A 16,871-nucleotide genomic window follows, 5' to 3' on the forward strand; every position below is an offset into this window, starting at 1 on the left:
TTCTTTATTTATGCATTTTTATTAAAATCAGAATCGACGTTATTCTATTTTTTTTAGAATAGCCAAAATAACCCCAAAATGACAGCATCAAATCAAATGTTTCAATTATCTCACATTAAAAATAAATAATAGGACTACATACAACAGAATAGCTTATTATTGAGCACATTGGTTACTATTTTCTGTTTTAATAGTCACATAGGCTAAACCTGATTAGACATTCTAGCCCATTCCTGAAAATATAGACTTACATCTTAACAGTGTTAAATGTCCAATATATTATCAGCGGATTCAATATTTAATGTGCGATATAAAATATATTCCATACCTAACAATCTTTAAATCCATGCCAACTGCTCTTTGATTGGCGTGTATAAAAAACCTACAATTGACCAACCTCCGCAACGGGATAATTAAAGATTCGCCGTATCTTATCTAATCTTAAAACATGCTGCAGAGAATGCAAAATCAACGCTTAGCCACTCAGTCTACACATTCAGTGGTGAACAGCGCCGACCAGTGGGCAAACTGGGGAGCTGCACTCTACGCTCAGCCTAATGGCAAACCCACAAGAAATATATTGACAAAGAAAAATAGATGAGGAATGTTCTCACCTTATTAGCCCCCTAATAAAAACTAAGGACAACACGCAATTATTCTAAATAAAAGCTTAATAAAACCTAAACTAAAATGAACAAACCAAAAGGCTTTATTTAGGGCAAAATGTGTGAGGATAGAAATCACCAATACTAGATACGTTGTATTTAGCATTACATTGTACCAGTATATTGCCAGTAGCCATCATTGTACATTGTACCCAGTATCATATACACAGTGCATAAGAAAAGGAAGGAAGACTTCACTGTGGAGACCAGGCTTTTTGAACTGCACTCACTTTACATTTGCAATAAGTATGATGCTTTCATTTCCAGTCTATAGCCTACGTTTCTATTAGCCTACTAATACCAATTATGGCATAGGCCTATACACATAAGGCTAAATTACTTTTTCATTGCTTTCTCTTCACAACTCAAGTTTTTTTTTGAAAATGTCTCTTATACTGTTCATTCCTTAACTGTGTACTTTACCTTAAAGGTCCCATGGCATGAAAATGTCACTTTATGAGTTTTTTTTTTTAACATTAATATGAGTTCCCCCAGCCTGCCTATGGTCCCCCAGTGGTTAGAGATGGCGATAGGTGTAAACTGAGCCCTGGGTATCCTGCTCCGCTTAGAGACAATGAAAGCTCAGATGGGCCGATCTGGAATCTGCTCCTTATGAGGTCATAAGGAGCAAGGTTACCTCCCATTTCTCTGCTTTGCCCATCATGGCTTTCAAACGAGCAAAGTGGCAGTTGGTCAAGGCCCCCCGCCCTCTCTCCTCCTCAATAGCTACAGACACAGAAATGGCACGTCCTAAGGAAAGCTCATTATGGGACTGGCTCTAGTGGCTGTAATTCTGCACCAAGGATGAATTTCGGGAAAGAGACAGATATTACAGTAGGCTATTAGGGGACCACTAAGGCCTATATAAAAGCATCCAAAAAGCAGCAGACGTAGGACCTTTAAGACCAGTGCTTTTATTCCTGTAGCCTACCGTCTGTATAAATAAATAAATATAGGCCTACATCTGGTCTAAATTGTAGGCCTATTGCTTTTCTACTGCTTCAAGCCGGCAAGTAACCTCAACAAACTACTTTGCCTTGTTGAACCTTCTGCACCCATTGCTATGCTTTTCTTGTATCAATAACTGAACTAGTAAACAGGGCTAAGTGTTGTAAGATTGTTTAAATACTTATCTTACCTGACATTAGTACCCCGGAAACACTCCCCCCCATCGAGGCCACGAATTTCTTCCTGTGGTGTCTTGCTTGTGGCAAGTTTTTACTAACTTGGTTTGTGGTTCACATTCTTTTTAAAACTAGGCCAGTGTTGTTGTATGCCACATTATACAGGGTCATGTTTTTTGTTTTGTAATCAGAAAAACTGCCTTTGCTGTTGTTAGATTTAAACTGCGCCTGGTGCGTCTGACGTCACTGAAGAGTTCAACTAACAAGATAGTTCCCCTCCGATTCACATAAAACGTTGTCCCTTAAAGCAAATTTTAAGCGTTTAACGCGTGTCACTTTATACGACTAATAGCATGAATGTGTCATAAATGTCAGTTTATCTAAACTGTAAATAATGTATACAGAAACAGCACGCATTGTACTTGTTATATTTTTCTTTTACAGAAGTGTCAAGCTTCGAAAGATGTCACGAATACTAGCTTTTTAACAACTTAAGCGCGAGTGGAACAAATAGCTACATCTGTGAGATAAAAATACAAAAACAAGTAGAACCATGGCGTTTTAGGCTGCTTAACGGGACCAAAGACGGAAGTAGAAGGGAGGGAACTCTCTTCCCCTGCATGGGTCTTTTCTGTGCTATCTTTTCTCTCGGCTCCCGTTTTGTGTGTTGGGGGGATGGGGCCGCGCCGAGGATGAGAGACTCCAAATATTTACCACTTGGCTAACTAAATATCTTTATTTCCGAACTGAGCTTCCTCTCTCGCTCTTGTATATACAACTTTTCGACCACGCATGAGTTTAAGTGGAATTTGTCCAAAATAAAGTGGAGTATCTGTACGTCCACGACACACGCTTAAAAACTCGACAAAATGTATTCCTCTGCTGGAGGTAAGTGGTGCAGCTAACATTAGCATCGGCTAAGTGATGCAGCTAGCAAGAATTAACACACTAGTTGCAGCATTTAGCTGCAAATTGCCGAAACACAGTCTCGACTGCGGTCATTTAGCTACCTTACTATTATTATTATTGTTGTTATAATAAAACTCAGCAAATGCTTTGATCAAGAACATGTCGTCCCAGTCTTAAGTGGAGGCATTAGTAGTAGAGGCAAGCTTAGCTAGCGTGCAACAACAAGAAGCTGCTGTTAGCCAAGTTAGCTTCAACGGTGCCTCGTTTTCTGAACTTGTTGTTACTTTAGCATCCCGATGTAATTTTACGACGTGGGATCGATTGGCGTATATATTTATTGTTAAATCATACAAGTTTAAGCACGGTGATCTTTGTTATGACTGTCTCGTAGTTTAACACTAAGTACAGAGTTAAAGCAATATTTAGCGGCCGACCATGCTATCTAATCTCATCACCAATCTTAGCTATGGTTAGCTAACAGTATCCAACTTAAATTTGGTAAATTTAGTTATGTTGCACCGTTTATGTCCACGATGAAAAAACATTCTCGACGCCATCATATTGCTCTGTCAATGTACCACGGACTTTGTGACATTGAACATATAAGGGGATGACGAGAAGTAGGCATATGAAGTTTGACTGATGCTAGGTAACGTTACAGTTACAGTGTCAGAATGAGATTTATTGCCAGTAAAATTTCACTTGCATGGAATTTGTCTTGTAGTGTTGGATGCACACAATAAACCGTAATGTAAACGGAATAAACAATAGAGCAAAGTAAACAGTAAAGGACATACATATAGAATAGAAATATTACAATACAAATGTATGTAAAAGACACTATAAGAAATAAATACATTTGAATCTCATTTGACAATTAGACTAACTATGTTAGGATATTGTAGCTTTTACTATATAAAGGTTTCTCTCTGTCGTTGGGTTTTTATCCTGAGGAATAAACAATCAGTAGTATATTTCTCTTGAATTTATGAATTGTTTTAGGGTTTGTTTTCTATGCTGCTGGATGGATCTCTGTTTTCTTTGTTGTACTAGAATATTAATTTTTGCGTGTAGGATCAGGCTATTTCCAGGAGAATGGGTGGCTTCAGCAGAGTTAGATTGCCAGCTTGCTTGATTCCTTCTGTGTGCATATTGATAAGCGTTTGCCCTTGATTGTGGACGATGGTGTTGTGGAAGCGATAAGAGAGCAAGGCATACTGAAATGAAGCAAGTGTTTGCAATGGAAATGTACGAGTAAAGATGAATAGCACTATGTACTTTGCCTCTTCTTGCCACTTGCTACATAAGTAAATTGTTCGTGTTCACTTGTCAAGCTGTAAACCTCGATTTCTATCATGTTTTAATTGACTCAAATGTATGTTTTTACCACTTTATTTAAGTGTGTATCGGATAAAGTGGATTTTTAAGCATTCATCATAACATGTTATATTTATCATCTGTAGTCACCGAGATGCAAGAGGGACCCCGTTCCTCTGGATCAACAGGCTCTGGTAAGCTTCACCCATATTTGTGCGTTCAAGCCTTAAACTGGTCCCATTATTGGTGTCCAGTGTAAGTTGCAACATCTGGCTTTTTTTTTTTTTTTTTACATTGTTCAAACATTACAGTATGTAGGCTACTCATCTGAAGTACAATTTAACCTTCTGTCTGAAAAAAGAAATTGTCCAGGAAATTGGACACGCAATTTGGTGCTGTAGGTGATATTTTCAAGAAAACAATGTCTTTCTAAATAATCAATTTTGTTCTCTGAATGGCAGTGCATTTTTACACACTAAAGGTTAGTCGATAATAGTCACCATATGTTACTAGGTTTTATGGGTGTTATTCTGTTTGAACGAACAGAGCTGGAGCACAAAGATAAGGCACTGAGGGCAATTGAGTAGGCACTGAGGGCAATTGAGTGTGCCCTGACAGTCTCACTGTTCTACCTGAAGTTGCAGATATGGAGCTTCTTGGTTCAGTGATGAAAGCTTAGTGTATTTTCTCCAGGATAATACAAAGAATGGATGACACCTCAAAGAATCTAAACAAACTTCTGATTTGGAGCTGGGAAGGTCCAAATACTCACATAGCTCATTGACGCCAGCCAACTCACAACCTCAATAGTCACTGTCCGGGGACTGAGCCGACAACCTCCCTGTCACACGCTTGCTTCTCTAACCTTTAGGCCGCCACTGCCTACTAGTTGACATGGCTGAACAGGTTGTGCAGAATTGGTTGAGAGATGTCACACACAACATGTGTGTGTGTGTGTGTGTATATGTATATATATATATATCTATCTATCTATCTATTGGGTGAAAACATACTAATTGGGCCTTGATGGGGAAATGTTTGATGCCTGTATAATGTGATTCTAATAATGCAATTTGCACCTTTCCTACTTTTGACCCCCCTGTTGTAGACCCGCCATCCTCCCCAGTGCCAGAATATGTGTTCAAGCCACCATCACGGCCGGACTTTGGCACCATGGGCAGGACAATCAAGCTCCAGGCCAACTTCTTCGAGATGGAAATCCCCAAACTGGAGGTCTACCATTATGACATCGACATCAAGCCTGAGAAATGCCCCAGGAGGGTCAACCGGTGTGTATATACTTCATCCGCAGCCTTTGGCATGTAGCAGATCAGTTGTTGGAATTAGGGCTGGGCGATATGGAAAAAATCAAATATCACGATATTGTTGATCAAATACCTCGATGTCGATATTGTATGGTTGACTATTGGTGCTTTAACAAAATGTTATTTACACAATGAGATTTTTGATAAATAATCTCCAGAAATTATTGAATGACTTAGTGGGTAAAGGTAAATAAAAGAACAGCTAGAACAGTCTAGTAAGTTCAGAAAATTACATCACTTTACTGTAATGCAGCCTGTAAAACCAGGAAAAGACAGCACTTACCGTATTACGATATTCAAAATCTAAGACGATATCTAGTCTCATATCGCAATATCGATGTAACATCGATATATTGCCCAGCCCTGGTTGGAATGTAATTTATTTGTTTCATTTTGTTCTCAGTGAAATTGTGGAGCACATGGTCCAGCACTTTAAAACACAAATCTTTGGTGATCGAAAGCCAGTATATGACGGGAGGAAGAATCTCTACACTGCCATGCCCTTGCCCATAGGCAGAGACAAGGTATGTATTATTCAGGACAACTTGCAACAATAAAATCTCCACTTTTGAAGAAATTGCTTAAACATTTGTTAAAAAATGTTAGTCTTAAAATATCACAGCGGTGCCTCTTGTCTTTTTCATTTCTTGCCCATCTACCACACAGGTGGAGCTTGAGGTAACCATTCCTGGTGAAGGCAAGGACCGCAGCTTCAAAGTTTCCATCAAGTGGATGTCCTGCGTTAGCCTGCAAGCGCTGCACGAGGCACTATCAGGGCGGCTACCCAGCGTCCCCTTTGAGACTGTCCAAGCCTTGGATGTGGTCATGAGACATTTGCCCTCTATGAGGTGGGTTTTTATTATTGAACAATGATTCATTTATGGATGATTGATTATCCCATATTTGTCGTAAAAAAAATGCTCCTAGCTATGCAACTCCATTGAAATAAGTGAAAATGTGGTCGCACAATATGAGTAATTACCCAGTTGTATCAAATAAACAGAAACCAAATGAATGTACCACTGTGATGAAGGCATTCTAACATTTTAACCAGTTTGTTGAATAACTTGTGTGTTTTTTTTTTTGTTTTTTTTAGAACATGTTAATCAGGTTTTACGACTGACTGTCCTCTATTACAGGTATACCCCGGTGGGCCGCTCTTTCTTCACTCCCTCAGAGGGATGTTCGAACCCCCTCGGTGGTGGCAGAGAGGTGTGGTTTGGCTTTCACCAGTCTGTCAGGCCTTCCCTTTGGAAAATGATGCTCAACATTGATGGTAACTTTCCTGCTGATTGCAAACACGTTGTGTGAAGTTTAGTTGTTTCTATGACTCTTACCTGTGTGCTTGTTTTGTTTGCAGTTTCTGCCACTGCATTCTACAAAGCCCAGCCTGTAATTGAGTTCATGTGTGAGGTCTTAGATTTCAAAAGCATTGAAGAACAACAGAAGCCCTTAACAGACTCTCAACGAGTGAAATTTACAAAGGAAATCAAAGGTAAGTTATGCTCAGGAGCTGAACTCATTAGATTTTGGAAGTCAAAGCTCACAAAACGCGTTTTTTTGTCATAACTCAAGAATTTCTACGCTAATTATGACAACATTTCACACAAATGTCTGATAGGATACAATGATGAAGTGATGACATTTAATATCCAAAAGGTCAACATCATATTTGTTCTGCAAAATCCCTTTTCTGGCATAATTAAAGGCCATAGCTCAGGAACAGAAGATTCTGACCATAGTTTGGACATTTGGTCGGATTCTGAATTGGTGACACTAATCTTGGGTGCCCACCTTGAAACTGTGGTGCTTGTATAGATCTTCTGGTCTGTTGGGTTGAAGAGGTGTGTGTGTGTGTGTGTGTGTGTGTGTGTGTGTGTGTGTGTGTGTGTGTGTGTGTGTGTGTGTGTGTGTGTGTGTGTGTGTGTGTGTGTGTGTGTGTGTGTGTGTGTGTGTGTGTGTGTGTGTGTGTTTTGCCAAAAATACAGTTAATACGTTTTTATTAAATCGCTTCAAAGTCTACACTACATAACATATGAACCTGGACAGAAATGGATGTGAACTGCAACTTCACTGGTTGGCGTAGGCATACTACCGCAAGGTGGTAACTCTAGTTTTTTCCAGTAAGGAGTTGTGAGGTCTTTTGTCACAGGCCATTAAAAAAATTAGCTTTTATTTTTGTTTTTGGTTATCCTTCATCGGGATTCCTCCTTCCAGGCCTGAAGGTGGAGATCACTCACTGTGGGCAGATGAAGAGGAAGTACAGAGTGTGCAACGTGACCAGAAGACCAGCCAGCCACCAAACGTAGGAAAGCTCTTCTATACCATCATGTTGTCGATGATAGTTTTGTCGGATTATATGAAGAAGAAAAAAAAATTGCTGTATTTTTCTTCCTCTCAATTTTGTGCTGTGTGCTTCCCCTTAGGTTCCCCCTGCAGCAGGAGAACGGCCAAACTATTGAATGCACAGTAGCACAGTACTTCAAAGACAAGTACAAGCTCATTCTGAGATACCCTCACCTTCCGTGTCTACAGGTGGGACAGGAGCAGAAACACACCTACCTACCTCTAGAGGTAAGCACCACTACCTCCTGTACTTATTTGCTTTTCGAAAAAGTACCCAATTTAATATTGATTTTCCCTCTAAACCTGTTTTGTGTGTGTGTGTTTCTACAGGTGTGTAACATAGTGGCAGGACAGCGCTGCATCAAAAAGCTGACAGACAATCAGACCTCCACTATGATTCGTGCCACAGCCCGATCAGCTCCAGACCGCCAGGACGAGATTAGTAAATTGGTAAGTTGTTGTGAGATAAAGGTTGACTGAATGCACAGTATTGCCACTGTCACGAACACAATGGTCCAATATTCAGTCAGACTCGGGAGTCAAGAAAATTACTAGCAGCAAAGGAAAAGAACTGAAATGGTTCAAAAATGTATCAAGATTCGGTGGCTAGGCAGCCTGTTTGCTTGCAAAAATAGACTTTAGTTGACTGTTTAAGTGAGATAAGAAAAAGTTTCTGCTCGTGTTGCCAAGTTTTTCAGTTTGATGCCAAGCACAGGCTTGGTGGTGTTTGCTGATTGGCTACTGGAGTAGAAGGTTCATGACCGTGGTCATACTTGGCTGGTACCATAGCGGCCTACCATAGTTTTCAGCCATCATATTATAGATGTGCGTACGGTGAACTGTATTCCAGGACCCGATTTAATTCGATTACGATTATCATGTCAGCGATTCAATTCGATATCTCGATGCATCACAATGCGTCAAATACATTTTTCTATTAAAGCCATATAGGATATTTAATTCATAGCTTTTCAAGCTTCAAAAACACAACATTCTGCAGTGCTCTAATACTAAATAAATTGGATACATAAAACTACAGCTCTGAGCACATGGCACTTCCTGAATGTGCAAAACATAACAGAATATATAAACAGAAATGTTGTTAGGCCTACATTAAATTGTAAACAGAAATAATCGATTATGGCCCGGTCGATTATCGATGCAGCATCGTCCATGGCCACGATTCGATGCATCGATTATTTGATTAATTTCAACACCTCTAATTTGAACTAAGGATTAGTGATATTTATTGTATTTTTTATATGAATGATTTTAGTGAGAAACTACAAACATTTTATATTAAAAGCCTTTTATGTAACACGACTATAGTTGAAGAAAAATCTTAACTTGGTTAAGTTTGCAGGAATACAGATGACATTTACATTTAATCAACTGCTGTTTTTTTATAGATGAGAAGTGCCAATTTCAACACTGACCCTTATGTTCGTGAATTTGGAGTGATGGTGAGGGATGAGATGACAGAAGTGAATGGCCGTGTCCTTCAAGCACCTTCCATTCTGTATGGAGGCAGGGTATGTTGATCACCAGTTTGGATGTGTCGATTAGTGGCCTGTACTTTGCATGTAGCTACAACTCAAATTATTGTATCTGTAATATGTTTTGTTGGAATAACTTAATATTGTGTACAGTGAGGAGCACTTATAAGGCTGCTGTCATTACAAATTGCAGAACAAAGCAATAGCCACACCAATCCAGGGAGTATGGGACATGAGGAACAAACAGTTCCACACTGGCATTGAGATCAAAGTGTGGGCCATCGCCTGCTTTGCACCTCAGAGGCAGTGCACTGAACTCCTGCTTAAGTAAGTGAGATACATAAAGTGCATGTATTTCATGTCATTATGTACATGTGCTTCTTGAGCAGACTTAAATGTCCCATTGTATCTGGGTTTTGTCTTTTTTTTTTTTTTTTAGATCCATTGTGGTTTCATTTATTTGTTTTTTTGACAGGGACAGTGCTCATTAATCAACCGCAAAGCAACTGTAAATGAGTTAGCTCAACAGGCTAGTTTTCATCAGAGTAAACATAATCTTATTTTTCCACATGCAGTATTGTTAAGCTAAAAGAAGCATTTAAATAGTTGGATTTATTGATTTTTGAACACTCAAGTCAAGATATACAAGGTAGCTCAGGGGGCTCACAACTGGACTTGGACTTGTTCTTGCTTTGATGTTTGCCTATCACTTTCCATTACTTTCTCTTGCAACCTAAACCGCTAAATCTCTGAATTAACAACTTCCTAATCTGTCTCAGAGCATTCACAGATCAGCTGAGGAAGATCTCTAGGGATGCAGGCATGCCCATCCAGGGTCAGCCTTGCTTCTGTAAGTACGCCCAGGGAGCGGACAGTGTGGAGCCCATGTTCAGGCACCTCAAGTACACCTACCAGGGCCTCCAGTTGGTGGTCGTCATCCTACCGGGGAAGACACCCGTCTATGGTGAGGGATCCACTCATGCAGTCTGTTATGTCATTTGGTGCTGCATGATTTATATTCCTGCAACAGTGATAAGATACATGCAGGACTTTTTGTCAAGTGAAATCCTGACTGACTTCTTTCAAACTGCAAACATCTTGCTGATTCCACAGGTCAAAGTTTCTATCGCTTATGTCTGCTAATGATTATTTTGCTAGTTATGGATCACTGTTCTTCGCAAGTATTTATCTATTTGTAGAGATCAGATTGACTTTTAGAGATCAGATTGACTTTAATAATAATGCCATGACAGCATGCAATTAAGGTTGGATAGTTTTAGTTGTCATGCTAACTGACATCACAAACTCCTGATGTTTATACTAAAGTTTTTGCAGCTTCAAGGCATTGCTTAAAACAAAACACTTTTCCAAATCTGTGCGGATTTGTGTGATTAAAGAGTGTTATATTTGAAGCTCCGGTAGTTGGTCTAAAACTGAGCAAGTTGTACTGCTTCTATTTCTGCTTTTGGGAAATAAGCACAAGGAAATACAGTCCAAATAAAGCTACATTCTTCTTACCGGCTTTTACAGATTAATTGATATCTATTAATGGTCCTGATGTGTGTTGCAGCTGAGGTAAAACGTGTTGGGGACACGGTACTTGGCATGGCCACACAGTGTGTGCAGGTGAAGAATGTTCAAAAGACAACACCTCAGACCCTCTCCAACCTCTGTCTGAAGATCAACGTGAAGCTGGGCGGTGTCAATAACATCCTCCTCCCGCAGGGCAGGTTAGTGAAGATACTAATAATGAAATCCTGAAATTAATCAATTAGTATATCTTTGTAATGTGACACCTATCAACTTTTATCCACGTTTTGAAAATATAATTTTTTGTGCTGAATTTCAATTGTGTCTACACTCTGCATTCTTGTTCCAGGCCATTGGTTTTCCAGCAGCCAGTGATCTTCCTTGGTGCAGATGTGACTCATCCGCCTGCAGGCGATGGAAAAAAGCCTTCCATCGCTGCTGTAAGTAACAACACAACATGCCCATCTACCCGTTTACAAAATAGTTAAAGTTGTTCTCCGTAAGATTTAAGTTAGGTTGTTTCTTGTGGCAGCTTTGGCGTTAAGATGTAATTGCAGGCAGGTGTCGACTGTGTGTTTCGGTAGATTGGCAGCTCTAACTTGTGCGATGCTTTCACATGCCCCAGTCCACACTGATAACAGTTAAGTCTATTAAAGGGATATTTCACCGTTGGAAAGACAAAAATATCTTTAAATTGGGTCACTTATGTAGTAGAAATGTGAAAAAAGTATAGAAATTGGTGCCTTCTAGGCCGAGATAAGCCAGACAATGTGTTTTTGGCTCATATGGATGAAGGACACTAAATCCCAGAATGCACTTGCTTCACTGCTTTAGACTCCACTCCCAAGCCACGCCTACTGTTACAGACAGACAGTGAGGCAGCATTCAACTCAAATGTGTTTTGTCATTTCAACCATATACACGAAACAGCGTTTCACCGTGGCTCTAGTGGTGTTACACATTTAAAATCTATAAAAACGACATACGAAACAGGCTACATTTAGCTAGTGCACACACATGCTCTGTAAAGTTCAGCTAACGCATACTAGCATTAGCGCTTGGTAGACTGTAAACACAATTATAAACACAGTCGTACATTTGCGTGGAATGTAGAATGGTCAGCATTTAATAGTCACAAACTCAACCAGCAGTTAGCATTTAGTTGGATACAAGCAGCTAATTTCTGCACAAGTCCATGTTAACACAGCCCATCTCCACTCTTACCCAGCGACAGAGAAAAAAAGCTGGATAGTCCGGTACACTGTTGTTTCCACAACAACAAAAACACAGCAGTCTCTGTTGGGGCGTTGGGAGTTTCGTTGAAGTTGGATGTAGTCCAGTTTGTTGTCTAATGAGCAGACAACAAACACGAGTTTGCCACCCGCAAACTCGTTCAACGTTCCCCGCTGATGATGTCCTTTTACCGACCAGAGACATCGAGCAGCACCGCTGGTCTCCATAGCCGGCGGGCGAAGCTGTGTCGAGTATTCCGTCTGTCATAAAGTGTCCTGCATAATAATAATTGAAACATAATACAATTTCCTTCGGGATGAATAGTTTTGATGCTGAGAAGCCACTAAGCTATGCGAGGATTCAAGATGGCTGACACTCGTTTTGTTTCGTCAAATTTCGGAGAATGTCGGCAGTCCAACCCACTATGGGCGGGTTGACAACATCCGGAAGTAGGTCCTACTACTGGCTGTAGTCCATAGCCTCTGGGCAAAAAAGCCTCTTATGACGCAAAATGACGATTTTTGCGTCATAAGAGGTTTTTTTCCAGACGCACAATACAGAGATCTCTGGTCTCAGGGGAACATGAGGGTGGGTAGCACGGTCATTCAAAAATACTACCGGGTTTCTACTGATACAAAGCTTAATGCTAAATCGGTGAAGTATCCCTTTAACTCGCTAAGAGCTACTACATCTATCAAGATACAGGCTGTTTGGGGACGCAGGGAGGTGCAATGTTTTCCACAGTGAAGCTGTATTGACTCCATTTGCACTGTTGCCCGTATTAGCCCGGTTAACCACGTAGCGATAGCATTCAATGTGACACAAACACCCTACTAGCCACTTAGGCAGAATATGATATAAACCTTAGCTGATGAAGTGAAGCGAAAAGCTCCATGGGTGGGCAGGCTTTGCTGGCGGACACCCGTTTCACAAAGCCTGGGCAGCCTAGTTGACTAGTACTTATTTTTAGTTAGGCCATTATTTATGAGCCAGTGAAACGAAAATGTGTTCATACGTGCACTCTGTATGTACAGTTGAATGAAAATAAAAGCTATCTATCTCTCTATCACATTTTTGGGTGGAGGGGGACTTTAAGCTTCTTTCAAGTAATTGTTTTGTTTTTATGGCGGAACCAGTTATTGTGTGGCTGAGCTGCAGCAGAAAACCCCATAAGTCAATCCTTTCATTTGATACTAAATGATATTTCCTTTTCAGGTCGTTGGTAGTATGGATGCCCATCCCAGCAGATATTGTGCCACAGTGCGGGTGCAGCAGCACCGTCAGGACATCATCCAGGACTTGGCCACCATGGTGAGGGAGCTGCTTATCCAATTCTACAAGTCCACCCGCTTCAAGCCCACCAGAATCATCTACTACCGCGATGGCATCTCTGAGGGCCAATTCAACCAGGTGATACACATATCAGGGATGATGCAGAATAAACTATTAATATAAGAAAAATATTGACAAGTATGTTTGGGCACTAGTAGGGATGCACAGATTCAAATCTTTCAGTCTCGATACCCATACCTGGGCTTTAGGAATCAGCTGATACAGATTACTGATCCAATGCCAATAAGCTGTATGCCTCACAGTGTGGATGGGACTGGAATCATTCTTTTATGTGTAAGGCAACATCATTATGAGGTGCACTTGAAAGCACCAAGAGTTTACAAGTGGCGCCTGAACGCACCATGCAGTCCCCTCCACATGCTTTACCGTTCATTGTTTGTTTAAGCAGAGGCCATGTTGGCTGCATGCTACCGGCCTGTAAGCTACGCTGTGTTTTTTTTCTTCGGATAAGCGTAAGTATGCCGGTATGGAGAGAACAAAAATCATCATATAGACATGAACGTAGAATTGAATACATCGGCTCTATTGCACTGAAACCTGATCCAGCTATTTGGGTCAGTATCAGATCAGTGCATCCCTAGACACTAGTACCAGTACAAGAAAATAATGTACTTGGCAGAGTTTAATGTTAATTCCTATATATATATATATATATATATATATATATATATATATATATATATATATATATACACACACACAGACACCTATATCTAACTTTTTACATGTTAATTTTTAATATCTTTTGAGATGCAGGTCCTTCAGCATGAACTGCTGGCAATCCGCGAGGCCTGCATAAAACTAGAGAAGGACTACCAGCCTGGTATCACTTTCGTGGTCGTGCAGAAGAGACACCACACAAGACTGTTCTGTATGGACAGAAACGAGAGGGTCAGTATTGTGTTATTGGTAGAAGTGGGAGTTTTGTCAGTTTTCTAGCAAACTAGATAATCCTAAGTAATTTGGTGACACTAGCACACACCAGCATTCAAACCTGTACTTGGAAATGGCATTCACATATATGGCATTCACGAAATAGACTTTTCAATAATAATAATAATAAAAAAGTTGTGTATAGGTCAAAATCTTATGTGGTTTATGTTTGCTTCTCACAAAATTAAGTTTGTTGTCCAAACCTATAAGACAACCATCTAACTCACTAATGCATTTTTGTATGAATTTTTTACAGGTTGGGAAGAGTGGCAACATTCCGGCAGGCACCACAGTGGACACCAAAATCACTCACCCATCAGAATTTGACTTCTACCTTTGCAGTCACGCTGGCATTCAGGTAAGTTCTGAATCAGGAATTGAGCTAAAAAGTGAAACTTTGCCTGTGAATTATTTTAGGAAAGGAATTAAAGTTGAAGGTCAGATTTAATGGATTTTGAATTTACATGAAAAAGAAATGGATCGTCTGCCAAATTAGCCAATTGCATAAGACTGTTGATAGTGTAGGCAGTGTTTCCCCTCGTGGACAGAAAAGCAACGCCTGTCGTCCATGATTATGCCTTGCAGGGTACCAGCAGGCCGTCTCATTACCATGTGCTCTGGGACGACAACCACTTCTCTTCAGATGAACTGCAGGTCCTAACATACCAGCTATGCCACACTTATGTACGCTGCACTCGATCAGTTTCCATCCCAGCACCAGCTTACTATGCCCATTTGGTGGCATTCCGGGCTCGCTATCATTTGGTGGACAAAGAGCACGACAGGTAAGTTCTAAATCGCATACTTTTTCTTTTTACTTTTCGTACAAACTGTAGCTACCCTTCAAAGTATGTACTGTTGCATGCAGTATTCATACAACTGAGACATACTAATTAATCATAATATTGCACCTTGAACATTGACCCTCTTGCTCAAATATGCTGCGCAAAGAATTGTGGGTCCGAATAGCCAGAAAAGCATGCTGGCCTGCGTACTACAAAATCCGACGGGATGTAATAGGACATCCTGGAATTTTTGGCATACTGCATTTGACACACTATCTATTGGGGCATACAAAATCTTTTTTTGGCATACTTAACAGTATGGTTGAATGGGTATTAGAATGCAGGGAAGGACTCATAGCCATTTCCTGTGTTTGCCACCTTTTGTATTCTGGTAAACTGAAACTAATGAAACTTTAATGAAAACAGTTTTCACACTTGTGTATTTAAAACTTTTTTTTTAATTTTGCTGTTTCAGTGCCGAGGGCAGTCATACATCAGGCCAGAGTAATGGGCGTGACCAACAGGCCTTGGCCAAGGCCGTTCAGATCCACCAGGACACCCTGCGCACCATGTACTTTGCCTGAGAGCACACAACCCCAGGTTGCCATGGGTGAGAGACCCCACTGACGGAACACACTACCCCTCGCTGTCTTACTGTCAGCTGTGGATAGCATCACAGTGGTTTCACATAGTGATCGCCCTACCTGACATACCTGTCCAGTTACCCATATGTCTACAATTGTACTTCAGCCCCTGACCCACCCAAATCAAGCCAGCTATTAGACTGTAAGATGCAAAGGCATCCCTCTTTCTTGGGGTTTGAGCTGGAAGAGGTTTTATTTACATCTCGTGCATTAGTGTGTGTGTTTGTATTTGTTGTAGGAAATATGTTTATATGAAAGGAAAAGGAAAGGTTTGTACACTGATAGAAGAAATCTACAATTTCTAAACTAGTGCGCAGTATCATTATACATTGGGGTGATTTATAATTTAGAAGAAGCCGTTTACCCTCCTGTTTTTTTATTGTATGTTAGGGTCTTGGTGCTTGAAGGGTGAAGGATCACATTCATCAAAATATAAGGGGGCCTGTTCACTGTTTATATGCCTAAAGATTTGCTCCTCTGACAAACATTATTTATCAGCCAATCAAAGCAAAGTGCACTGACCAAAATGGGTACTTCAATCAGGAATTTGAGGGTTGTGTGATTCACATAGGGCACTATGTGATGAAAAGTGCCATTTGAGACCACCTTTCTGTTGTCATTTCTGTGTAAAACTATGAATTATTAGGCCCACATCTGCTGGGTTTTCAGTATTTGTCCTAATGACCATTTTATGCCAAATCTGGTGACAAATTACCAAAGGATTCTTTGCATCAGATTTGTTATCAACCCTTGAACCAACACTTAGTTTATTCTGGATGAGGGCTTTTAGTGTTCAGATAGATTGAAACAACAGCAGCTGTACCCTTCTTTGCCTCTCGTGTTAGTCTGAACTGAAATAGTTTCACCAGTTACCCTATTCCCATGCCACGACATGGTGTATTGGGACCGGTTCCCAACAAGGACACCTTTTCTAATGTAGTCTGAGCCATGTTGATAAAAGATCAACATAGAGGGGAACTTGACAAAATCTTTTTCGTTTTTCCCTTTGGTTTTTATAGCCTAATTTAATTTGAATCAGTTTTGTAATGAATATGCATGTAGCTGACTCATGTTTAGACACTTAGGCATTTGTGATAATTGTTTATGTCTTCCTTTTTAAACATTAACCCTACTTCTATGTTTTAATGTAAATAGCAGCAGGATAGTGTTTTCTGCGGTGTCTTTGTCAGAGCGGGATATTTGTGTGGCAT

At 40.3% G+C, this 16,871-nt stretch overlaps 1 protein-coding gene across 4 annotated transcripts; it reads left to right on the forward strand.

Moving 5' to 3' along the window:
- Nucleotides 1-2,450: 2,450 nt before the first annotated feature.
- Nucleotides 2,451-16,656, forward strand: ago2 (argonaute RISC catalytic component 2). 4 transcript variants are annotated; one of them, XM_078268609.1, is made up of 20 exons: nucleotides 2,451-2,677; nucleotides 4,162-4,209; nucleotides 5,124-5,304; nucleotides 5,744-5,864; nucleotides 6,007-6,188; nucleotides 6,480-6,616; nucleotides 6,701-6,835; nucleotides 7,558-7,645; nucleotides 7,767-7,914; nucleotides 8,017-8,136; nucleotides 9,096-9,218; nucleotides 9,376-9,509; nucleotides 9,962-10,146; nucleotides 10,753-10,912; nucleotides 11,062-11,152; nucleotides 13,161-13,355; nucleotides 14,049-14,189; nucleotides 14,488-14,589; nucleotides 14,817-15,016; nucleotides 15,492-16,656. In XM_078268609.1, the coding sequence occupies exons 1-20, from the start codon at nucleotides 2,659-2,661 to the stop codon at nucleotides 15,598-15,600; spliced, it is 2,619 nt and encodes an 872-aa protein (XP_078124735.1). In that variant the 5' UTR covers nucleotides 2,451-2,658; the 3' UTR covers nucleotides 15,601-16,656. The 4 variants fall into 4 exon arrangements, with proteins under 4 accessions (XP_078124735.1, XP_078124736.1, XP_078124732.1 ...); XM_078268610.1 differs by having other exon boundaries at nucleotides 14,055-14,189; XM_078268606.1 differs by having other exon boundaries at nucleotides 4,162-4,207; nucleotides 5,107-5,304.
- Nucleotides 16,657-16,871: the final 215 nt, after the last annotated feature.

The sequence above is a fragment of the Sander vitreus genome, chromosome 14, assembly GCF_031162955.1.
Source record: "Sander vitreus isolate 19-12246 chromosome 14, sanVit1, whole genome shotgun sequence".
NCBI classification, from domain to species: Eukaryota; Metazoa; Chordata; class Actinopteri; order Perciformes; family Percidae; genus Sander; species Sander vitreus.

Bases quoted from the DNA above. Each gene is read 5' to 3' on its own strand.
- ago2 (XM_078268606.1), top strand. The intron at 6,617-6,700 runs GTAACTTTCCTG...TTTTGTTTGCAG, and splicing joins AATGATGCTCAACATTGATG to TTTCTGCCACTGCATTCTAC. The intron at 8,137-9,095 runs GTAAGTTGTTGT...GTTTTTTTATAG, and splicing joins AGGACGAGATTAGTAAATTG to ATGAGAAGTGCCAATTTCAA.